This window comes from Puma concolor, chromosome E4 (genome assembly GCF_028749965.1).
Source record: "Puma concolor isolate L17-30 chromosome E4, mPumCon1.1.hap2, whole genome shotgun sequence".
Lineage (NCBI taxonomy): Eukaryota > Metazoa > Chordata > Mammalia > Carnivora > Felidae > Puma > Puma concolor.
This window is the reverse complement of record NC_141683.1, coordinates 11,995,885-12,022,441: the sequence shown is the minus strand read 5'-3', so window position 1 is coordinate 12,022,441 and position 26,557 is coordinate 11,995,885. Positions and strand designations below refer to the sequence as shown.

Here is a 26,557-nt window from a genome sequence, read left to right as displayed (position 1 = left end):
AAAAAGGACTGAATTGAAAAGTAAATATCTCTCTTGTTTACTAACTTCAGTTACCTGGAACAACGCCAGGAACCAAGAAGGAAACAAAGGCCTCTGAACAGCGAGAGTAGCTGTCACAAAGTCCAAACACTGAGGTCCCTCCCTGCCTTTTAGTTAGAGAAAACCCATCGCAAGCCTTCACTCAGCACTCATTTCTCTAATTCGGCACACAGAATTTGAACAAACTCTAGCCTCAATTTCCAGCCCACAGCAAAGTTGAAATAGTAAGTTTGGAGGGTATTAGCGAATTCGGAGCTTTCCTGCTAAGTTTGAGAATGCTAGGAACATCGTGATGTCACAGTTTGAAAGCGAGCAAGGGAAATGAACTACAAATTAGAATCAGAAACTCAACTAGTGCTGTGGGACTATTTAATATATTTGCAAACCTTTGTGTTCCTGACTTGTACCTGGGCGTATGATACATGTGATAATTGACTTTTTTTTTTTAACAATAATTGTCTATCTCAAGGTAAACTTATCATGGTCTAAATTTTCAGCTCTCCTTCTCCCCTCAGCCCTGTCCACCTTTCTTAGAATAGCCTGGAATAGCAGGCACTGGTAAGATTGGCACCCTCACTGATAAAGGTCTTCTCTGAGCTAAAAGATCACAGACATGTGGCTCGCTGTCTCTCCCTGCTCCCTTTGACTCGGGCAGCTGAGGTGGTTAATTAGTCCCGTCTCTTTCCTGTGTGCAGCCAGCTGGAATATTGCAGTTTAGGGAAGGGCACGAGGGGAGTCACGAAGAGGAAGAGACATCTTAGACCTTTACTCAAGCCATGTGCTACTGTGCAGTTGGTCCCAGCTCTCTGGATTTGGAGTGTTAATGACCCATATCTAGCTGACAACTCAAGTGTTTCTTTGGGAGGAAGGGTGATTGGTAGGTCAGGCCACTGGCGTTTGATTATCCTGAGTCAGGATGCCCCTTAACACACACCGATCGCTCTTCCAACAGCAGCCACTCTTGGTCTTTCCACCATTGCCTGTCATTTTTAGCCTTCACACACCCGACCCACACAGACATTCGTGCTCTTGCTTATTACGGTTTTTCCCTCACTTCTTGTCAACGATTACTGAAGGAGAGGAAACTAAGGATAGAACAGTACATTGAAGACATCTTTGAGATACAGGAATCCAATGACTAGGTCTTAATTTTTTAACTGGAATAAGAAATTACCTTATGAGAACTTTGGCCCTTCCTGTGACTGTTTCTCCTGCTTCGTCTCCAGATGGCAGTGGCGTGGTACTTCTGTTCAGGTATGCCCTAATGTTCACAAGATCATTGCAATCCTCTCCCCAGCTCACCTCACTTCTTGGTAGAACACAAGGGCTAAATTCTAGGTTCTTGTCAGGGACCGCATTCGTGAATTCAGCGCCAGTCCAAAACCCAGCTTAGGGAACGAACAAACCAACAAGCAAACCCCAGTATCTGTGGAGAAGTGCTTGAAGCATGTACAGCTAATCCATTCCTTTAGAATGTCAGACGTGGAGCTGCCGGGAGGCATCAGCATATTTTCATTAGTTCTAGGGTATGTCTCAACCACTTAGCTTCCAAGAGTAAACCACTGAATTTGCCAGTAATTTCATAAAAATTAATGAGAAATAACCTCAAGATTATCCCTGTGACAACATTGTCTGCACACTTGGAACCCTGTGTGCTTCCTTGAGGCAGAAGAGAAGGAAGAGGAGCTGGAATTAGAGCTCGTATGGAATGACACGCTACACTCCCTCGGCCACTTTCTGGAGAAAATAAGGTGGAAACCCTCTTTTGCCTGCCGTAAGGAGCGGTTAATTGAAAAAGTATGGTAAAGGGAGGAATTACGAAAACTTATATAGATATTTAACATTTAATTTGAACGCATCAGTGCATACCATTGAACAATTTAAGGACAAGGTTTCTCCCCCACCCCACTCCACCCCCCCCTTCTTAGTTTGGGCCTGTTGATTGGCATTTAGCTTTGTTTATCTTGCACAAATCTCACCCCTAAACTCACACTTGCTGCTATTTCCAGGTTTATTTTATTTTTTTAATTAATGAGGGAGAATTTAAAGATACCCAGGAATGATCTGAGAGCAGCCCCAAGATTTTATTTTAATCTTTGATATTTATTCTGCCCACACTTAAGTGGGCAGCAATTTCTCTAGCAGCTTTTATCTAGAATTTACAGATTTTTTTGTGTTTGTGTGTGTGTGTGTTGTTTTGTTTTGTTTTGTGTTAAACAACAAACTTGAATTCATTGGTTTATGTAACATTTAATTGTATTGGACAAACTTTAAGGCAGCTGCCTGTGATCCCCACTTCTGGTGTTCACACCTTTGTATAATCCCTTCCCCTTGAATGTGGGCGGGACCATTGACTTGTTTCTAACCAACAGAATATGGAAAAGGTGATGGGATTTCACTCCCATGATTACATTATGTTATATAAAACTGCCTGTCTAGCCGTCATGCCCTAAAGATTATCCATGCTGGCTTGAATATAGTAAACAGCCATGTTGGAGAAGCCTAACTTGGCAAGGACATGTAAGCAGTCTCTAAGAGGTAAGGGTGGCCTCTGCTCGAGAGCAAGTAAGAAACCAGCATCCTCAGTCCTAAAGCTGCAGCGTGGGTTAGCTTGGAAATGGATTCCTCCCCAGTCAGACCCCTAGATGAGACTGCAGCACCTCGATGGGAGCCAGAGGACCCAATGAAGCCCTACTGATGCACAGAAACTGTGAGATGATAAATATGTGTCATTACAAGTTGCTAGAGTGTGGTAATTTCTTATTCAGCAATAGAAAGCGAATATACGGACTTCAAGCTGTATTACAAAGCTATAATCATCAACACGGTATGGTGCTGGCATAAGAACAGTCACTGAGATCGATGGAACAGAATAGAGAACCCAGAAATGGACCCACAAACGTATGGCCAACTAATCTTTGATAAAGCAGGAAAAGAATATCCAATGGAATAAAGACAGTCTCTTCAGCAAGTGGTGCTGGGAAAACTGGACAGTGATATGCAGAAAAATGAACCTGGACCACTTTCTTACACCATACACAAAAATTAACCCAAAATGGATGAAAGACCTCAATGTAAGACAGGAAGCCATCAAAATCCTGGAGGAGAAAGCAGGCAAAAACCTCTTTGACCTTGGCCACAGCAACTTCTTACTCAACACGTCTCCAGAGGCAAGGGAAACAAAAGCAAAAATGAACTATTTGGACCTCATCAAAATAAAGAGCTGCAAAACAAAGGAAACAATCAGGAAAACTAAAAGGCAACTGATGGAATGGGAGAAGATAGTTGCAAATGACCTATCAGATAAAGGGTTAGTATCTAAAATCTATAAATAACTTATCAAACTCAACACCCAAAAAACAAATAATCCAGTGAAGAAATGGGCAAAAGACATGAATAGACACTTCTCCAAAGAAGACATCCAGCTGGCTAACTGACACATGAAAAAATGCTCAACATCACTCATCATCAGGGAAATACAAATCAAAACCACAGTGAGATACCACCTCATGCCTGTCAGAATCGCTAACATTAACAACTCAGGCAATAACAGATGTTGGCGAGGATGCTGAGAGAGAGGATCTTTTTTGCACTGCTGGTGGGAATGCAAACTGGTGCAGCCACTCTGAAAAATGGTATGGAGATTCCTCAAAAAAACTAAAAATAGAACTACCCTACAACCCAGCAATTGCGCTATGAGGTATTTATCCAAGGGATACAGGTATGCTGTTTCACAGGGGCACATGCACTCCAATGTTTATAGCAGCACTACCAACAATAGCCAAAGTATGGAAAGAGCCCAAATATCCATCAGCAGATGAATGGATAAAGAAGATGTGATAGGGGCGCCTGGGTGGCTCAGTTGGTTAAGCGTCCTACTTCAGCTCAGGTCATGATCTCGCAGTTCGTGGGTTCAAGCCCCGCATCAGGCTCTGTGCTGACAGCTCAGAGCCTGGAACCTGTTTCATCTTCTGTGTCTCCCTCTCTGTCTCTGACCCATCCCTGTTCATGCTCTGTCTCTCTCTGTCTCAAAAATCAATAAACGTTAAAAAAAAAATTGAAAAAAAAAAAAGAAGACGTGATATAGATATGCAATGGAATATTACTTGGCAATCAAAAAGAATGAAATCTTGCCATTTGCAACTACGTGGATAGAACTAGAGGGTGGTATGCTAAGCGAAATTAGAGAAGACAAATATCATATGGCTTCACTCATATGAGTACTTTAAGATACAGAACAGATGAACATAAGGGAAGGGAAGCAAAAATAATATAAAAACAGAGAGGGGGACAAAAATATAAGAGACTTAAATATGCAGAACAAACAGAGGGTTCCTGGAGGGGTTGTGGGAAGGGGGTGGGCTAAATGGGTAAGGGGCATTAAGGAATCTACTCCTGAAATCATCGTTGCACTATATGCTAACCAACTTGGATGTACATTTAAAAAATAAATAGAAATTAAGAAAAAAAGAAGAAAACAGATATACTAGTTAAATTATCTATTTACAGTAACACGTATACCCGACAAATATGTTTGGGACCTAGATCACCTCTGGTAAGCATTCTGTTCAACTTAAGGAATGCAAGGACTCAGGGCGCACCGTGGACTGAGTGTTGAGGGTGCTCGGATAGTGCACGTTAGATTTGCAGAGGGGATGTGGGGGCCAGTTACAGGCTTCTGTACTGCAGTGCTGGTGAGTTGTGCTTTTATAGTCAGATACAACAAGTTAACAGGTGAAGTCTTTTTTTTTTTTTTTTTTTTTTTTTAATTTTTATTTTTGGGACAGAGAGAGACAGAGCATGAACGGGGGAGGGGCAGAGAGAGAGGGAGACACAGAATCGGAAACAGGCTCCAGGCCCTGAGCCATCAGCCCAGAGCCTGATGCGGGGCTCAAACTCACGGACCGCGAGATCGTGACCTGGCTGAAGTCGGACGCTTAACCGACTGCGCCACCCAGGCGCCCCTGGGTGAAGTCTTAATAAGAAAGCAAGACTAAGTAAAGAAAACGGGCAGTTTATTTATATGTAAGCGTAGAGAACAAGATTGGTATTGGGCACTTTCCTGTTGCAAAGACACGATAGTGATAATACTGAAGAATGCAAATGAAACTTACAGTATTGCTGCTCATATTGATAGCCAGTCCAGCTACTTTAAAACCTGTATAGTATAACAAAACCAAAACAGGGACTATTTGTGTTTATTCTTTATAATACACTCACATGTAAATTTTATCTATTAGTGTGTGAATTTTATCTGCTAATGTGCTGTAGCAAGAGAAAAGAAAAGTTTGAAACCAGAAGTACACGTTTTCTGAAAACGTAACCCACGGAGTCCTGCACGTGCCGTCAGCCCAGTGAGTCCCTGGGCAAAGGTGACGTGATGATGGGCCCCTTACTTCCTCCTTGGGAGGTACTTCCTCTTTTACTTCTTTGGGGCTCTCAGGGAGGTAAGGGTCTTGTTCAGAGGAGGGGGGCATTAGGTAAGTAGACAGGGGAGGCCTAGATGGTGTCAGCAGCTAAGGTAAGAGCGCTGTGGGGGCACCTGGGTGGCTCAGTCGGTTAAGCGTCCGACTTTGGCTCAGGTCATGATCTCACGGTTCATGGGTTCGAGCCCCGCATTGGGCTCTGTGCTGACAGCTCGGAGCCTGGAGCCCACTTTGGATTCTGTGTCTCCTTCTCTCTCTGCCCCTCCCCCACTTGTGCTCTGTCTCTCTCTGTCTCCCCCCCCCCCCCAAAAAAAAAGAACTCTGTGTGTGTTCTGAGGGGACTCCTCACCCAGAACACAGGAGATCCCACGGGACTCTACCCCTGCCATCAGTCCTCACAAGTCTGGGCAGGGGCGGCATCTCCTCAGTCCTATGTCTGGTGCCCCCTGGACATGGTTCCCTCTGCTGACCTGAGCACCCCACTCAGACCAACCACTCAGACCACCAATCTCCCTGAGAGCCTCAAGGAGGAAGTGAGGGTATGTGACTTCTGGCCCCCTCTGCCCAGGGCCTCCAGGACTGCTCATGAGAATGACCCATTCTCTGATGGTGAAAGTAGAAACAAAATGGTGTTTGATGAACAATCCATGTTCACTACTATCCACAGGCATCTGCTGGAAATGCAGGCTCGAAAATTGGCTTGAAAAGGCTCAGGAAAACAAACAACCAATTAAAAACTGGTCAAATGATCTGAACAGACATCTCATCAAAGAAAACATATAGATGGCAAATAAGCATATGGAAAGATGATCAACGCCGTCTGTTATTAGGAATTGGAAATTTGAACAACAGTGAGATGCCACCACACACCTATTAGAATGTGAAAATACAAAACACTAACAACGCCAAATACTGCTAAGGATGTAGAGTAACGAGAACTCTCATTGCTGGTGGGAATAGAAAATGGCATGGCCACTTGGGAAGACAGTCTGGTGGTTTCTTACAGAGCTAAACATACCTACCGTAAAATCCACCAGTCGTCCTGCTTGGCGTTTACCCAAATGAGTTACAAACTTACATCCACACAAAAACCTGCACACGGTTTATAGCAGCTTTATTCGTAATTGTCAAAACTTGGACGCAATCAAGATGTAGGTTAACGGATAAATAAACTGGTACATCCGTACAATGAAATATCACTCGGTGCTAAAAATAAATGCTCTGTCAAGTCATGGAAGGACACGGAGGAACATTGAATGTATATTAACTAAGTGAAAGAAGTCAATCTGAAAAGGCCACATATTCCATGATTCCAGCCATATGATCTTCTCAAGAGGTAAAATTATGGAAAAAGTAAAAAAGATTAGTGGTTGTCAGGGATTTATGGGAGGGAAGGGTGAGTAGGTGGAGCATGGGGGATATCTAGGGCAGTGAAATTAGTCTGTGCGATACTGTAGTGTTGGATACGTGTCATTGTACATTTGTTGAACCCCCTGGAATGTACAACACCGAGAGTGAACCCTAATGTAAACGATGGACTTCCCGTGAACGTGTCAAGAATTTTCGTTATAGCACTGACTGCAGTAGGGAAAATACATCAGTAAGTTAAGCATCCTCAGTAGAACAGTGTATAAACTGTAGTTTCTTCATGTACTGTAATGGAACATGGCAATTAAAGTAAATGGACCAGATCAATACATACCAGGGGTAGAACAAAGAAACATAATGTTGAAGAAAAAATAAGTTTAGAGAGATATATTCAATATGACTCCACTTATATAAAGTTTAAAACACAAAAAAGTTAATATCACTATTTATATATGCACTATAGAAAATTAATAAAAGCGTATAGCTTGTTATATACCAGCATTAGGGTAGTGGTTTTATCTAGGATGGGGAGGAAGAAAAAGAGAGAGAGGGATACTCTAGCTATGACTAGAATGATTAATGTCTTCATATTTTATTAAATAATTAAAATTCATAATTTTTCTTAAAAATAAAATCTCACGAAAATATTGCAGAACATTAACATAAGTTGTTTAATCTTGGTAGTGAATACGGAGGTAAGTGCTATATTTGTTTCTGTACTTTTTAACAAATTTGAAATATTTCATAATTCAAAAAGTGAATGAAGAGCATTCATTCCAGGCAGAGGGGGGAAGAGTGTGTGCAAAGGCCCTGAGTAGTGAGGGATCTTAGCAAGTTCAACTGAGAAAGATGGCTGGTTGCCTTACGTGAAGTCCATCTAGGAGACATCCATGTCAATGGTACGTAGTGTCATGAGATAAGCATGGCAAGGTAGGCAAGATACTGATTTTCAAGGCCTGGTAGCCCATGTTTAAGATCTTGTTCTAATGACATTGGAAAACCAGCAGTGGTGATCAGCAGTGTAGTGCTGCATGGTTAATGGGTTGGAGGATGGGAGGACAGAAAAGAGAATGCAGAATGGATGTATAGAGACCTATGGGATCCAGTGTGACAGTGTTGCCTGTATGGATAGATAGAAGTTGACAGATGTGAGATGAATTTTGGAGGTCGGGTCAGTAGGTCTTGGTGATAGATCTGATGTGCAGACTTCGGGGAGGCATGTAGTTAAGGATGACTCCCAAGTTTCTGTAGATATGGAGGAGAGCTAGGATGAGATTTTAGTGGTAGATAAACCTTACGTAGGTTTATCATTGGTGTGAAATTTTTTGAGGCATATCAACACATTATATTCTGTTTTTAACTTGTGTTAAAGTACACCTAAGATTTACCATTTTAACCATTTTTAAACATACAGTTCAGTGGTGTCAAATACATTCATATTATTGTGCACACATCACCACCGGCCATCTCCAGAACTTTTTTCATCTTCCAAACCGAGAACTCTATACCCATTAGACAGTGAAACTCTTTGCCTCAGTCACTCCAGGCCTTGGCTGACTTCTGTGTCTATTAGTTTGACCTTATTCTACATACCTAATATACACGGGAAATCGTATGGTATTTCTCCTGCAACTGGTTTATTGCATTTAGCCTAATGTCCTCAAGGTTTGTTCATCTTAGTGTATGTCAGAGTGTCTTTCCTTTTTAAGACTGAATGTTATCCCGGGTGCCTGGGTGGCTCAGTTGAGTGAGCGTCTGACTCTTGGTTTCGGCTCAGGTCGTGATCTCACAGTTTATGGGATCAAGCCCTGCATCAGGCTCTGTGCTGACAGCGCAGAGCCTGCTTGGGATTCTCCTCTCCTTCTCTCTTTCTGCCCCTCCCTCACTCTGCCCCTCCCTCACTTATGCATGCTCTCTCTCAAAATTAAAAAAATTGTTTTATTAATTAAAAAAAGACCATATTATTCCATTGTATGTATATACGACATTTTGTTCATTTATTCATCAGTTGAAACTCGGGCTGCTTCTTCCTTTTAGCTGTTGTGAACGTAGGTGTACGACAAATGCTTGTTTGAGTCCCTGCTTTTAGGTGTATACACTTTAACCACATCCTTGCCCAGACTTGTTATTTTGTTTTGTTTAATAGTAGCCATCCTGAGTCTGAAGGGTTACCTCATATTGTGGTTTTGATTTGCATTTCTCTAATGATTAATGATGTTGAGCTTCTTTTCACATTCTTTCTGGCCATTTGTATATCTTCCTTCGAGAAATGTCCCCTCTGAAAGCATTAACCTTAGATCGATCATATGTCATAATATAGACTTTTTTCGAATATTATCAGTTATTGGCCCTTCTGTTTTCCTGAACTAGATGCTTGATTCTGAACTTAACATGTACTCAAAAGACGGCATAGAGCAAAAAAATGCCAGATCACACTTTTGAAAAATGGGCCCTATATTGAAAACTAAAAGGCATGAATTTTTAACATTCGTGTTTCAAGCGACTTATTTTCAGTATGTTTTGGTTTTATATAATGTGGTAAATAAATTTTTATTGTCCTTTACTATTATACAAGTCTCCTTAAAAATGCTACTGAAAATAGTCTTGTTTCCTTTTCAAATTTTACTTAGTGTAGGTTTATATCATTTAATCTTTCATAAAGTGCCTGATCAACCAGTAGAGATGACTAAAGTATCAGAACCACCACCCCCTTCCCCTCCCCACCACCCCCTTCCCCTCCCCACCACCCCAGCCTCCAAGGAAGCTTGGTTTTGGATAAAAATCATGTGAGAGATCATTTAGTTTCATTTCCACAGTATTTTTCTTTTATTGCCAGTAATGAAGAGCAGTCAAATAAAAATGCAAGTTTTATTGTATGTGGTGTATTCACACACATGTACACACGCAAACAGAACCATCTGAGTTCATCTCATTATAATTGTCCTGGAAATCAAGTCTCAGCAAAGTTAGAGGTCAATCTGAGAAACAAATCTCTTGTTTCTTTCTTAGCTCATTACCAGGATCTTCTAGTGTCTTGTACGAAGATGAATTTCTTCAAGCGAATGGTTTTAACAGAAATATGTCTACCTGTTTTCTTTAACAGTTGTTTCGAGAAGTACGAATAATGAAGATATTAAATCATCCTAACATAGGTATGAAATTCATGTATACAATTAATGATGAAGTATATTCCTTAATTTGAGACTATTTGAAAAGGTAGAATTTTATAGAAATTGAAGGCTGCAAATGGCTATTTTCTACTGCATTGCTGTCTGAAGCTCTCCATTAAAATAATATATTTGACTTGGAGTTAATGCATATGAATTTTTTTTGTATCTCCTTTCTAAATTGCCCTAAATAGAGATTGCTTGCCATTGCAGTATTTATAAGAAATGAATTCCAGATAATTTGATAATATGCATTTAGGTTTGATCATAGGGCAAAATAACTAATTTGAATTTTAAAGAAAATAGGGTTGATTTCAATTTTAGTGAATTTATTCCTATGAGTTCTGGTTTTGCCCTACATTTACAAATAAATAGATTGATTACATGTAACATATCAAGTCAATGGATGATAAGAAGGAAAAAGTAATTCTTTTAACCTGCCCATTTTCTAAACACTTGTTGCTTTCACATTTAAAAATATTATATTTACTAGAGATATTAATGTGATTATTTGTGGTATATCATTTCAACTATGTAAGTCTGATAATTTGGTGTTTTTTTTAACCAAAAACTTTTATAATACCACATAATTATAGAATATTTTTGTTTCTGTACCAAAGATTGGTCAACATTTTATGATAGTACAACATATGTGTTGTTATAATACAGTCTCTTTTAAGCTTTAGTTAAAATTTTATCCTGATTTTAAGCGTCTCCTTTTTATTATGTTCTTCTCATTAGAAAAAGTAATGGTTTTCAATCCCAGAAACTTAACGCTTTTGACCCAACAGATTTGGTTCCAAATCACTTTGTGGTAAGTGGTTTTCTTCCACAGTAGTAATTACCTTTGAGAGAATTTTTCAGTTGAAAATTGTCATTAATAATTTTTAGTAAATACTCAGATTTTCCACTGGCTTAGGATTACCTTAAATTTTCTTAAAGCATATCCCATATATGCTAACAATTACAGTTATATCTCTAATTTTTTTTTCAGTAAAATTGTTTGAAGTTATTGAAACGGAGAAGACCCTCTATTTAGTCATGGAGTATGCGAGTGGGGGTAAGGATGAGAGGGGTGGAAAAGTTATCTTTGATGAGACATACGGAACTATCAACACCCAAAGGTTTATTATAACACTTATGTGTTCACTGTTACTAATGAATCGACAGTTTTATTTAAAATGCTTTTAAGTGGTGTATCTTAAGGAAAATCCAGTGTTTGCTTTCAAGACCTATTGATCCTACATTTAAAAGTTGGATTTTTGGCTTACATAAAATTGCCTAAAGACGGTTTTCAAAACCCTAAATTGACATTGTTATGAATGTTTTGATTCTCTTCTCTACATATTATAGTATGTCATAATATTGTGATTAGAAGCACTTGGCTATAAGGAAATTTCAAATTCACAATGTATCTAATAAAGTTTATAGTAAAAGTGTGTTCTGGGCCAGAGGTTGGTCACATATGACAGAGGCTCAATATACATGGATTTTCAAGATAATCCATAAAATGTCTCGATTTAAACAAGTATCGATTTATACATGTTATAAGTTAGAGGACTGAGTTGACAGAGAAATACAGATGCATGTGTCGAATGTAATGGATACTTTGACTACATAGTGTCGAAAATGGGAAGGATTCAAACACTGGTATATAACAAAAGCAGCTTCATCTTCCACACTTTCCCTCAAAGGAGACAGACGTTGGCTCAAAGTTACTGTTGTGACTTTGAGGCACAGAACTTTCTTAGAAACACATTTAAAAATTTCTGAAGCTAAATCATTGAACCAGTAAAACAATGCTTGAAGGTGTTAAGCAATTGAAAAAGAGGAGAGCAACTGAAATTATGTAAACCACTGTGGCTAATTAGCTTTTTTGCTAATCAGTAGAAAAACTTAGGGTTGAATTTAGTGTTGATCCTTTTAGCTAATGTGTAGATTTGTATGTAAGAATAAAGAGGATTTATTCTAGTCTATTATACCTAAACTATGTATTTTTGTACTGCTTCTTAGATTTCTAAAAATGTTTACTATAAATATTACATCTGTTTTAATAGCTTTTTCAGTTTTTAATGCAAACTGAAAGTTCCAGTAGGTTTGGTTTTTTGCAAAGCCTTTTCTCATCCTGAAAGTATTTTAATGTAGGTTTTTTGACTTAACGTGAAAACCTATGTCATTAAGGTTTATTATTATAGGATTTTTTCAAAATATTAATACAGCCATGCAAATTTGTATGAGATGTAGGTCTGTAATAAAATTAGTGAATGTATGGATACCACATAATGGATTATTTCTCTTCCTGTCCTTTAGTTAGATTTTATATAACAATTTGTCAGCGTGGGAACCCTGGGTGTTATTTTTAGTTCACTTAGACTCTTTTTTTCCCCCCGTTTGGTGATCTAAAGTGTAGAGAAAGGGGCTAGATAAGCTTTGATATGAGAAATTACAGACTGCTAAAAATTGGTGGACACTTCTGTTTTTATGAAGGGGCACCACCACAAGGCTGTGTTAATATTAATATGGATGCTGTTTAACGATAAACGGGAAGTGCAGTCAACTCTGTATTGGCGCTGATGAAAGGGAGCAGTGGCTGGAGGCACAGAGGGCGTGTGGGATCCTCACCGCTCTCCTTCAGTAGCACAGTGAGGAAGGGCCGTGGGGTACAGTGTGCAGAGGTGTTTACCGGAGTTCAGCCCATAGCAGGTGCTCTCTCCTTCAGTTCTGGTTTCTAGTGGTAGGTTTTCGCCGAGTCTTGCCCGTTAGTGATCCTCTAACAAAACCGTCATGGTTCTGTGGTGCCAAATCTGGAGTCATTTTCTTGCCTTTTTAATCTATAACTGGCAAGGTAACTTTTATAATCAACACTTAATATTTTTCCTCTGAAATTTCTAGATATTTTAGGATTGAATCTGTCATGAGAAAAAGAGTTGAGTCAGACAGCTGCTTCTTTGTCAGGAGTATTTAGATCAGTTTTGATCCTGGTTTACTAATGGAGCAGAAGATTTTCTGTGATTAGGTAGGCAGGGAACTCCTTTATGATTCTGAACCACATTTAATCCCAAAGAACCTATTAAAAGTATGTGTTCAGCTGCTCTGGAATGGTGTGTTTTATTTCTTCTTTCGTTCACGCAAACATTATTTATTAGACGTGTGTTATGTACCACATGTTATTCTAGCTGCTGGGAACACATGGGTGAGCAAACACAAAGTCCCTGTCCTCAAGAAGATTACATTCTTTGGGGGAAGCAAATCATAAACAAGTAATATATAATAAGTGAAGGACTAAGTCTTGTAAACATCTGGGCTATAGATGTCCTAGGCAGAACTTAAGAGCAGGCCATATTTTTGAATTCTTGCATATGTCTTTCCCAGCCTAAACTCACATATCTGGAATTAACTACCGTGATGGGTCAACTAGAGCATCTACTTGCATCTATTTTCATCATCCCATTCAGTCATTTAAGTATGCCTGGTATCATATGTTGTCTGACACTGTAGGTGTATTAGTTTCATCTGACATACATCATTACATATTTGGTTTTTAATGTTTTATTGATATCCTAGGATTGATATTGCATACACACACACACACACACACACACACACACACACACACATACACACACATACAATTTACTGTATACTGAGATACAAATGTATAATTTATTGAGTGCTTACTGTATGCCAGTCACTGTGCTAAGCACATGCATTAATTCATTTAATCCTTATAACAGCCATGTGAGATAGGCAGTAAATGGAAGCAGGATCTTAAAAAAGTTGAGAAATCTTCCTCATGTCTCCCAGTAGCTACTTAGGGCTAAACAGGGATTCATAACAAAATTGGTCTGATTCTAAAGCCTGAGTTTTTAACCACTCTGCTATATTTACAAGAATGCCTTAAGCCAACTTAGGAGTTTTAAATAGACATGTGTATCTATCTGGTGTAAATTATAAGGACATTAAAAATAAAAACTTATATACATGTAAAGTAATGGGTCTAATAGGAAATTTCCACAGTTTCTCGTTTGAATCATTTCAACAAGTATGTATTGTCTACCCACTTTGTGTTCTGTCCCGGGGATAGGGCAGATATGATCGTTGAAGTTGGTTCAAAGTAATAGGAGACACACAGCGGATGATTTAATTCTGCATAAGTAGTTAAGAACCAAAATCGATGAAATGAGTGCAGTGGGACTAGCATGCTCAGAGTATAGGAAGGAAGAGCACGAAGTCCGTGGGAATGGAAGCAGTCCGAAGGAAGTTGACCAAGACTCCAGGACAAGTAGAATTTAAAAGAGAGAGATCCAGCGTAACATGACTTCTGTTACTTTGTTTGACACGTAGCCCCCAAATACGATGCCAGCTATAATTTTTGATTGCTCATGCTGTGGCTTCCCTTTATTTGAGTGCATAATAAAGAGTTGACTGTATTTTTACGTAATACTTGAAATCAGAAAGCAGGTTTTCTCAGTTATGTTTTTATGACTTATTCTTTAAAAGAGTTTTGCTAAATCATAAGCTGCTTACACTCAATTCTGTGTGTAATTTTTCCCTGTTTTTTTCTATTCATGTAATAGTTTGTGATTTACGTAAAACTATCAGAAAATTGTGGGTCAAAAGCTGCTCTAAAAACAAGGCAAGAACTTGACATTGCTTGTACTGTTAACGGGAGATTTGTGTATATTTTATTGCTTTACCTTTCTGATTCAGGTGAAGTATTTGATTACTTAGTTGCCCATGGAAGAATGAAAGAAAAAGAGGCCCGTGCAAAATTTAGGCAGGTATGGAAAGTAGTTTTTAACTTTGTTAATGTTTTTAGTGATGTACAACGCACAGTATCACAAACTGGACTTCAGAGTACATGGTATTTTAAAGAGGAAAAGTCCTGCTATCTTATACTTTTTACAGAATGGGAAACTGAAAAAGAAGTTTGTTCTTCCTGAATTTAAATTTAAAATAGTTGCATATGGTTATTTTTAGATGGTGATAAATAGTGAAATGTCTTCTAGGTAAGACAATTCATTGATAGTTCTGGAAATATAGACTAAGAAAAGAAATATTTAATCCTTTATCCAATAATTATCAAGTGTTATTAGCTTAATGTATGAAGTATATATGCATTGTGCTTAAAGACATTATTCTCTTTTCTTTTGTCATTAAAGATGTCTTGGTATTAGAACTCATGTTTTTGTAGATTTACAAACCGTGGTCAATTTTATTTAGTTAAGTAGGCAAGAAGCCTTACAAATGTGGGAGAAGAATATGGTAAGATGTTTATATTTCCAGTTCAAATTGAATATGACTTTTTATAGAAAATATAAGAGAAAGTAATTTAAGTTCATCTAGGGTATTCTAATTTTTAGGAATGAAGTGATTAAAATTAACATACTTTATAAATGATGATGGAAATGACAATTAATGAATTATAAATTGTTCATAAAATTTATGGAAGTAAAATTTCATCAGGCAACTTGCTGTGTCCCAGACTTTACCTTAGTGAATTTAAAATAGTTCAGTGAAAACTAGCTCGGTACTTCTGCACGGATGCCCATTCTCCAGTTAAAAGTTTGGGATCCACTGAATACCTATACAGAGGCCTCCTCTAAGAGATGTTACATGTATGTTAACATATAAACAATTTGAAGAAGTTAAAAGTTCTGGAGGAGAGAGAGACAGAAAAAAAAAAACCTGTTTCACCTGTTTTTGACATAGTATTCTCCAAATTGATCATGAAGTGAGTTTGTGTTATAAAACTCTGTTGTTGCTATCCCACAGAGTCATTACTTTTTGGAGCATAATATGTGAAATGCTTTATATCAAAGATAGGTATGGCCCTTTTATTCAAACATTCATCCTAAAATGTCTGAAATCTAAAGACAACTGATAATGAGGACGCAACATGAAAGAACTGGACATACCATTCTGGGCTCTCCTGTCCTGGGCCAGAGGCTCACCTTAAGTCAAGCTCTAGTCATCACTTTAAAAGCCATTGTTCTCTCAGTATCAGTCATGAAGTTATAGTTAGTAGCCAATCAGCAAGAAAATTACAGTTGACATTAAATGTTTCCGCTGGGATCTTACTGTATATTCCATAGACTGCTGCTACTCACTCTTGTTCCTTTTAGTCAGCTGGCTGTATTTATTTACTGAAATCATACTGTGTGGACAAAACTGTGTCGGGTAGTCTGTGAAATTAGAGAAGGTGACAGTGCCTGCTATTATAAAGAACTTGCCCGTCTTTACTGATGGGTTGGAACAGGATAGCAGGCTGGAACGTAGATAGTGTCATAAAATCCACATAATTACTCATTGGCTCATTTTAAAAATAGAGTCTGAATTATGTTTTGAAATCAGTTTCATATTCTTCATGTTGCTATTTAAAATGTAATGCAGTAATGGGGCGCCTGGGTGGCGCAGTCGGTTAAGCGTCCGACTTCAGCCAGGTCACGATCTCGCGGTCCGGGAGTTCGAGCCCCGCGTCAGGCTCTGGGCTGATGGCTCAGAGCCTGGAGCCTGTTTCCGATTCTGTGTCTCCCTCTCTCTCTGCCCCTCCCCCGTTCATGCTCTGTCTCTCTCTGTCCCAAAAATAAATAAACGTTAAAAAAGTTTAAAAAAAATAAATAAATAAAATAAAATAAAATGTAATGCAATAAGAAATATTTCCTTTATAATTATTTATTATACATATTAAATGTATTTACTATTTATATGTCTTCCTTCAGAATTAAAAAGGTAACTCATGTTCTTTAAAATGAGGGATACACGTACACACAGTTTTGTAGTCATTTTGACAAAAGGTTATATGTTATATTTGTTTTTCAGTTTCCTTTCGAGGTACGTATTTTTCTTTATAAATTCAGTTAAGACAAAGAATAAATGTACATTTATTTTTACTTGCTCTGTATCATGAAATTACTTTAACAGTTTAGGAATGTACTATATTAGCAAGTATTTACATATCTATGTCCTTGACTCTGCTGTTAGAATCATCCAGAGACAATTTAAGAGAAATTTAGCAGTCATTGACCATACAGTGCTCCTCTATTCCTAAAATTTTGAGGGCCTACAAGAAAATCGTAGTATTGATTCCGCTCTTCCAATAACAGTAACTTAAAACTTGGGAGTTCCTGACTCACTTACAAGTTAATTGCAAAGCAACGCAACATTTGCACCTCATAGCAAAACACTGACATGTCTGGTTTTTAGCGTCAGTTCAGGCCTGATTGTAAATCGTGTTTTCAAAATCCAAAAAAGAACAATCACAAGGAAGTTCCTACATCCTACTTAAGGAGGTACAGAATGTTTTGGGATGGAAGGATCTGGCCATAGAATAATGCAGTAAAATTTAGGCTTGTGAGTGGGGGATTCTTGCAGTGAGTCAGACAGAAGGCAGAACTTCTCTTTCATGGCAGAAAAGTGTACCTGCTAGGTAAGTTTCGTAATACTATAAGCCACCATATTTAACTGATAGAAGTCAGAGGTCATAGAGTTTGGGGAGAATGAAATACTTAATACGGAGCATTCTCTTTAATTATCTTTCCATTCTTAAGACTTTAAGGCTCAGGAGATTTTTATTGCAGAAATGCCTTTAGAACTGCTTTCATAGAGATCATTCTGTCTAATGTGAAATGCATGTTTGATAGCCGAATCATTATCTATAACATGCCTTCTTCACTGTTACTAAGACAGAGTGTCTTGAAAACCAGTATTATCAGCAAATTTCTGTCATCCATGATACAAAAATAGCCTTATAATATATTCATTAAGATGTATTAATACTGGGTGCCTGGGAGGCGCCTAGGTGGCTCAGTCGGTTAAAGTCTCCGACTTCAGCTCAGGTCATGGTCTCATGGTTTGTGAGTTCGAGCCCTGCATCAGGCTCTCTGCTATCAGCACAGAACCTGCTTTGGATCCTCTGTCTCCCCCTCTTTCTCTGCATCTCTCTTTCTCTCAAAAATAAGTATTTTCTAAAAGGTGTATCGATATTTACATATAAGTATGTATCTCTTGCCTAATAAACATGTTTTAATGAAAATTGGATATTAGAAATTTAAAGCATATTTGAGAAAATTAATACTTACAACTATTCATTGCAAGATTCTGCTGTATTTTAGGGATTTACACTTCAAATTGATCATACTCATTCACAATTGCTCTGCCTAAAAACATTTGGTGGTTCTGTGGTACCTGTGTAGTTTGGAATTTGGAGGTTTTTACCAACCTGTCAACATTTACTGCCACTATTACCATTTTCCCACCTACTTTCAAATACATTGTGTTGTCTCAACATCAGTACATTTCACCACCTTGCCCCTACCTCCCCATCACCAAATCTCATCCTGAAATATTTAGTACTGTCATTCAAGGATGGCTTAGATCAAATATCACCTACTCCGGGCAGCATTTCTAACTGAAATTGTTCTTTATATAATATGATTCCCCTCGCTTCTTTGCACCTCTGCTTCTATGACTCTGCCTTGTATTATGGTTGCTCATAGACATGTAAGATGTGTACATATTTTCTCCTAATCGGACTTTCAGCTCCTTAAGGGCAGGGTCCATGTCGTGTTCATTTTGTGTTCCCCTAGCAGCCAGCACATTTTCTTGCACGTAGCAGGTACTCAGTAAACTGTTGAATCAAAAATGAATTTAATCGAATTACATATTGGTCATTGTGTGTTGATTTTGTTTTGAATTCATGTTTCTGCCTGAACCATTTTAATATACATTAGAATAATTTTATAGTACTGAACTATCAATCTCACTTCTACTTTGAATGTTTTTTAACCCATATTTCTATTAGCATGGTCATACTTCACATCATCTTTAGACTTTTAAAAATCTCATTTTTGTCTCCACTTGTTAATGCCTTACCAGTATTCAGCATTCATAGCGTGTTTCCATTTAACTGAATCCACAGAAGTGAATGTTCTGTGAATTAAAATGGCCGTCCTGTACATCAGATGGGATTACATGTACAAAACAGTTCTTAACTTGATTACTATCTGATTCTTTGAATGTCTTTATTTTATGGAGTAAAATAACTATAATAGAATTGTTTATAACCTATTTCTCATTTGTATCTTTGGCTCTTACCATTGGGTTCCTCCTTGTTCAGTCTTTGTCCCCAAAGAACCCTATGTAATGGTTAAAAATGATGATTGCATACAATATCTAGTTACAGGGGTAGAATAATCTGCCTGACCGACCTCCTAACAGCTTAAGATCAAATTTCATTTTTCCCTCTTTTTTTTTTGATACTTGGGTTTCGTTTTAAGGCCGAACCATTTTCCCATTTCTTTATATTTCTTTATATATGAATAAGTACAGGACAATGCCAGATACCCCTTTGATTGGCCTCGCTTGAAAAAACATGCCTTGAACACATTTGATAATGATTCCTAAAATAGACTGATTCATGTGTGCCAAAGCTGTTATTCCAACATTAGAATAAGCCATTTGATCAGAACTACAAATTGCATGCACACATTTGATCATGTCAGCAGAGAAATATAACAGCCCACAGAAACCTTCACGGACTCTGACAAAGAAATATTTTAGTGTCTTTTAGTGAGAGAATGCTGCGTGTCTACACTGGAAAAAAGTGACCTTTTCCGTTTTAAGTGTAACATACGTAGTTTTCAGAGCTGAGAGAACAGGGAAATGGTGAAATATTACTTTGAAATCTAAGTTGGTAATTTATCTTAGTTGGAGGTGATCATTGGAGGAAAATTGCGGTGTTTTTACCATAAAATAATTACACATCTTTTATCCAAATATTTATTTTAGATTGTATCTGCTGTACAGTATTGCCATCAAAAGTGCATTGTTCACCGTGATCTTAAGGTAAGCCACTGATTTTATGACAAAAAGTCTAAATCGTTAACAGCTGCTTTGTAGTGTGAGAGCCATCTTTTTGGTTGCTTAATTGTGCTGGGCTCTGTCCGAGGAAAGTGGTTTTTATTTGCCTCCTAGCAACTTCATGAAGGCAGTATTTCCACTGAGAAAATGAAGAAAATACGAAGGAGAAGTTATCTGGCATTAAAGGCTAGAGGATTTGATTCACCATTAGTGAGCTGGTTGTAAGAGATCAGTGCGGAGCTTTGTCCCCATCTAAAAATGCCTGAGATCCCATTCCGCCAGAAGGAAGGTAGCGAGCACAGGACCAGGTTTATGTGACGTGCTGCCAGTGTCCACTCTCCACAGTAAAGCTCGAGGAACGGGAAGCCTTTAAGTGTTTCTGTGAACGTCCAATGCATGTGATGAGCGTAAACTAGCATATTTCAGAATAAAAAGTTGTGACAGTCATGAAAGGTTTGTGTCCGTGAATGTGGGAGCACAGATATCTCTGCAAGGTACCCTTTCATCTCCTTTGGATACATACCCAGGAGAAGGACTGCTTTCAGTGTTCTGAGGAATCTCTGTCCTCTTTTCCATAATGGCTCCGCCAGTTTATGTTCCCACCAACGGTGTGCAGGGGTCCCTTGGCTCCACATTTTTGCCAACACACCTTATCTTTTATACTTTTGATGATAGCCACCCTAACAGGTGGAAAGTGTTATCTCATTGTGGTTGTGATTCACAGTTCCCTGGAGGTTAGTGATGTTCTGTACCTTTTCATATACCTGTTGCCCATTTGTATATCGTCTTTGGGAAGATGTCTGTTTAGGGACTTTTGTTCATTTTTTCATTGTGGTGTTTGGTTTTTTGCTACAGAGTTGTATGAGTTCCTTATATATTTTAGATAGTAGTCCTTTATTAGATGTAGGGTTTGCAAATATTTTCTCCCGGTCCATAGGATACCTTTTGATCCTTTCCTTTGCTATGCAGAAGCTTTTCTGTTTGAATGAAGTCTCGTTTAGTTCTGCTTTGGCTGCCTGAGCTTTCAGTGTTCTATTCAAAAAGTTAATGATATTGTATTGAATACTGGGAAATTTGCTAAGAGAGTAGATTTCGGATGCTGTCATCACACATACAAAAATGGTAACTAAATGAGGAGGTGCTATGTTAATTAGCTTGGCTGTTGTAATCATTTCACTGTGTATATATATCAAATCATCGTGTTGCACGCCTTAAGTACATACACCATTTTTATTTAAAAATGTAAAATAACTTCAGGAGCGCCTGGTAGCTCAGTCAGTTAAGCGTCCAACTTTTGGTTTCGGCTCAGGTCCTGATCTCACAGTTTCATGGGTTCGATCCCCATATCAGTCTCTGCACTGGCAGCGTGGAGCCTGCTTGGGATTCTCTCTCTCTCCCTCTCTCTCTCTCTCTGCCCCTTCTGCACTCGTTCTGTCTCTGCCTCTCTCAAATAAATAGAGAGAAATTTAAAAATATAATTTTTAAAAAGAAAGAAATGGTGTGGCCAAACAGGTGTGCTCTTGTCTTTTTTTTTTTTTTTTTTTTTTTATGGGAATAGAAGGTCCTGGGGCTAAAATATTTGTCTTTTTTTCCCCCTTTTTCTCTCTTCTTCCAGACTGAACTTTAATTGTACCTTACCTAGGAGTCTATTTTTCTTTTTTACATTTTTTCCCCAGGTCGTCTGTCAGCTACTAGTCCTGGTTCATATTATACTTAAAAGTACTGTCTTAAGCAGTTGTCAAGAGTCTAATCCCATATTCTGGCCCCATTTTTCTGAGGTTGCAGATCTTCTACTGCTCCCAAATTTTCCTTCTCCATTTCCTCCCACAGCTATTTTAGGGAGAAATCACTTCCACAAAGAAAGAGAAAGTAGAGGAGTGTTCCCCTGACTGTATGTTTGACGCCCAGCTTATCTCATTTCTTACATGGAAAGAAATCTGAAAAACTAAAACCATGTGCAGCACCCTGAGTTTCCCTGCAGTGTGGGGGATGGGCTCTCCCTCATGCTCCTGGAGCAGATCTCAGACCCCCTCCAGCTCTGCCCTTCCGACGCAGCCTGCGTACTTTCACATCCATCCAGACATCTTCATGGAGACCCAAAAAGCCCCACTTGCTCACGCATGGCCCCAGAAATTTACAGGGACCAGGCTCTTACATCAGAACATCAGATGGTTTTGTCACACCGGTCTGTAAATGTTAGGTTTTAATAGAAATGTCCCAAATGTATGTGCTGTTGCAATATTCATGTCATAAGTGACGCCACATTATTGTCGTATTTTTGGGTGCTAAACATACCTCCCTTTTTTAGAATAGCTATCCCAAGCTAGCACACCTTAAAAGGAAAAAGAAGGAAGGTGAGGGAGGGAAATGCTGCAAGGTGGACAGAGTGCCTGACTCTCCGGCGAGGCAGACAAGTCTGCCTTTCATTTTAGCCAAATTGTACTCCCTTTGGTGACCTCATAAAACACATCTACAATGTAATAAATAATTTCCTTAATCTATCCAGTTATAAAAGAGTTTGAAACGAGACATGTACAAAAAAAAGGTTGAAACGTGCCTTTTGTAAACACAAGCAATTCAGCTTGTGTTTACAAAAGGCACGTTTCAACCTTTTTTTTTTTTTTTTAATGATTCTGTTTTAGGATCTTGGAAAAACAGCATCTGAAAACACAAGGGTGGAAATCACTGCTTTCTACCAAAATATACCTCCAGAAGAGGAGAATCTAGTTTTAGAACAGCAAAAAGAAACTTAAACAAGATCTAGTGGAGGCTGTGTTGTATTGTTGTGTTTTACTAAAAGAACAGAACTTTGTTGAGGAAGCATTCTATCAGAGAAGACGAAAGGTTTAATTCAATAGCATGGAACCCCCGACTGGCAGTTATTTTAGGTATACTCTTGAGCTTTGCATTAATCAGTGATGGTCTATTAAAATAGAGCACTTTTGAGTAAACTTGTTGGTTTTTTTTTTTTTTTAATATTTGTTTTTTAAAAGTTTTTTTTTTTTCAACGTTTTTTATTTATTTTTGGGACAGAGAGAGACAGAGCACGAACGGGGGAGGGGCAGAGAGAGAGGGAGACACAGAATCGGAAACAGGCTCCAGGCTCCGAGCCATCAGCCCAGAGCCTGACGCGGGGCTCGAACTCACGGATCGCGAGATTGTGACCTGGCTGAAGTCGGGCGCCCAACCGACTGCGCCACCCAGGCACCCCAATATTTGTTTTTTAGAGAGAGACAGAGTGTAAGCAGGGGAGGGGCGGAGGGAGAGGGAGACAGAATCCGAAGCAAGCTCCAGGCTCCCAAGCTGTCAGCACAGAGCCCGACGCGGGGCTCGAACTCACAAACTGTGAGATCATGACCTGAGCCGAAGGCAGACACTGAACCAACTGAGCCACCCAGGCGCCCCTAACCTTGTTGGTTTAAGCCCAAGAAGGATTAGTGTTATGTCAACTTACATTTCTTGACATAGGTCATATTAAGGTACGGTTCCAGGATGCTTCTTACAGTGAAGGAAAAAAATGGGTTTAACGTAACTTGGAAGAAAAAGCGTTCTCAGTAACTTTTCTTAAACAGCTGCAGATACTCCTATAGACGAGAGCTTCACTTATATAGTGTTAACATTCAGTCTTACACGGATGCGATTCTGAACAGTTATGCATTGAAACACCGTGCTGGGCTTCTAAATCTGATATTATGCATAAAAATGAGAAGGAAGAAATACATGTTTGAGATCTGAAGCAGTTATAATGAATATTTTGTGTAGGCATTTACATTGTCCTTTTTCTTTTTTTTTTTTTTTTTTTTTTTAATTTTCCTCGCAGGCTGAAAATCTTCTCCTTGATGCTGATATGAATATTAAAATTGCTGACTTTGGTTTCAGTAATGAATTTACAGTCGGGAACAAATTAGACACATTTTGTGGAAGCCCACCCTACGCTGCCCCCGAGCTTTTCCAAGGAAAGAAGTACGACGGGCCTGAAGTGGATGTGTGGAGCCTCGGCGTCATTCTCTATACATTAGTCAGCGGCTCGTTGCCTTTTGATGGCCAGAATTTGAAGGTATCGGTGGAAGTCGGTACTAATGTTTTATCTCAGGCATGATCATTTCAGGAGCCAGTTAGGAGTACTTTCTTTGCCTTCTTAAGGAACTACGGGAGCGAGTCTTACGAGGAAAGTACCGTATTCCCTTCTATATGTCCACCGACTGTGAAAATCTTCTGAAGAAATTATTGGTGCTGAATCCAATAAAGAGAGGCAGCTTAGAAGTAAGTTATTGTTTGTACTCCGCGTTTAAAGTTTCACAATTAAAATATTCCAAGAGCATTCTAAATAATTTTTCCCCTGTGGCTTTTGTTGTGTTTTTTTGTTTGTTTTCGTGTTTTTGTTTTTTGGCGTTTTGTTTCTTAGAAAATGGGCAAATCATGTAAATTCAGGGCTAGGGAAGGTGGCATGATTCTTTCCCTGCTCCGAAGTTGTCATGTTCGGCTTCTTTAAGGACTGTTATTTCTTTTTTGTCCTGCAGTGAAGTATTAAATTAAAACAACATAAAAATAGGAATGAAATGGACTTTTTGTTGGAGAAGGAGGAAAACCTGGCCCATCAGAAATTGCTCCAAAGTGGGAGCCTTGTGTGCAGCAGGAAATACTGGTATTTCAAGGATGAAAGAAAAGATAGTCGAAGTTCTAATCCAGTGAATATTTCATGACCATATCTGAAATTAGTAGCTGACATTAAACAATTTTACAGAAGGTCCCTGGGTGGCTCAGTTAGTTGAGCGTCCGACTTCGGCTCAGGTCATGATCTCGCTACTCTGTGGGTTCGAGCCCCAGGTCGGGCTCTGTGCTGACAGCTCAGAGCCTGGAGCCTACTTCGGATTCTGTGTCTCCTTCCCTCTCTGCCCCTTCCCTGCTCGTATTCTCTCTCTCTCTCTCTCTCTCTGAAAAATAAATAAACATTAAAAAAACTTAAATTTTTTTAAAGAAAACACTCAGTATCAGTACAGAAAATTTACAGTTTAAGTCGAACATACTGGAAACAGGGATTTCATTTCTTAACACACTGTTGTGTTGCATACATACGTTCCACACACGAGGTTATTTGTAATAGATGCTGTTGTGCGGTTATAAATATACTCAGTACGTTATAGCCACGTAACAGAGGTTCACAAAACCAAAATGTCTAACCTTTTTTCCTTCTGACACTGCCATTAAACCACTTTCTAAGGATTTCGCCCATCTGTTTTGAAGAATGATATTTTAACCTGTGCTAAGACGATTTCAGAGATCCCGCATGTATTATCCACTGGTACTTTCTTGTCTTCATTTATTTGCCTTAATAGATGGGGTAGAGAATTCAGGGAGTTAACCTTACTTGAACTGGACTTTTTAGTGTAGCAGTGGGGCTTTCTGGCATAGACTTCATGCTGGGTAGGAGACAGCTTTATGGTGAGTCAGAGCTCACTGTGTTACAGAGCTCTCAGGTTACTTTGGGCTTTGTAACTTTGTTTCCACAAATATTTTCCACCAAAAGGTACGGTATGTTTTGATGGAAGTTAAAAGATGGTGACTTCCATTGGGAAATTATGTTATAAATGCTTTATACCAGTGAATCAAATATCAGATATTTTTTACTGACTTGTTTAAACGTGATTACTTCCTTCCTATAATTTTTGTGGGTTTTTTTTTTCCTTTGAGGGTAAAAGAGTATGTTATCAGTGTTTTCGTACAGAGGCCTGCCTTCTTTAATATTATTACTTTTCTAAAATTGTTTTTTGGGGCACCTGGGTGGCTCCATCGGTTAAGCGTCCGACTTCAGCTCAGGTCACGATCTCACAGTATGTGAGTTCGAGCCCCGCGTCAGGCTCTGGGCTGACAGCTCGGAACCTGGAGCCTGCTGCCGATTCTGTGTCTCCCCCTCTGTCTGCCCCTCCCCTGCTCATGCTCTGTCTGTCTCTGTCTCAAAAATAAATTAAAAAAAAAAAAAACATTAAAATTATTTTTAACCATTATTCATAGAAAGTTACATGAGGGGCGCCTGGGTGGCTCAGCCGGTTAAGCATCCGACTTCGGCTCAGGTCATGATCTCACGGTCCGTGAGTTCGAGCCCCGCGTCGGGCTCTGTGCTGACAGCTCAGAGCCTGGAGCCTGCTTTGGATTCTGTGTCTCCCTCTCGCTCTGCCCCTCCCCTATTCATGCTCTCTCTCTGTCTCAAAAATAAATAAACGTTAGAAAAAAAAATTAAGAAAGTTACGTGAAATAGTGAAAAAAGTTAAAACTGTTGACTCTCATATCAGTTCTAAAATTTTATGGCAACAGGGGGCTCAGTCAGAGGAACATGACGACTCTTGTTCTTGGGGTCATGAGTTTAAGCCCCACGTTGGGTGTAGAGCTTACTTAACAAAAATAAAGACTATTTTAAAAATAAGTAAAATTTTATGGCAACTTGAATTTTTCTTAATCCTGCTTTATGACCCACTTTTATCATAGGAACCTAGTTTACCTGAATGTCACTTAATAAAATAAGTGAATAAAACAAGTGAATAAAATGTTCACAGTTGAGGCATCCGCTTAACTAATGAGAAGAGCAAAAAGAACATACAAAAATGATTATGGATGTTACAAATCCCTTAGACAGTTGATATGATGTACTTAGTCACTTAAAGATGATTAATTTACAGTAGCCACATACTTAAGTCATTC

General features: G+C 38.8%; 1 protein-coding gene across 2 annotated transcripts in view; it reads left to right on the top strand.

The window, feature by feature from the left end:
• Positions 1-26,557, top strand: part of MARK1 (microtubule affinity regulating kinase 1) — a 119,562-nt gene that overhangs the window by 59,093 nt on the left and 33,912 nt on the right. For both annotated transcript variants that reach the window (XM_086693948.1, XM_086693947.1), the window contains exons 4-9: positions 9,937-9,985; positions 10,995-11,060; positions 14,711-14,781; positions 19,790-19,846; positions 23,682-23,918; positions 24,005-24,124. In XM_086693948.1, the coding sequence (XP_086550074.1) occupies positions 9,937-9,985; positions 10,995-11,060; positions 14,711-14,781; positions 19,790-19,846; positions 23,682-23,918; positions 24,005-24,124 (600 nt within the window). The remainder of the gene's footprint in view (positions 1-9,936; positions 9,986-10,994; positions 11,061-14,710; positions 14,782-19,789; positions 19,847-23,681; positions 23,919-24,004; positions 24,125-26,557) is intronic.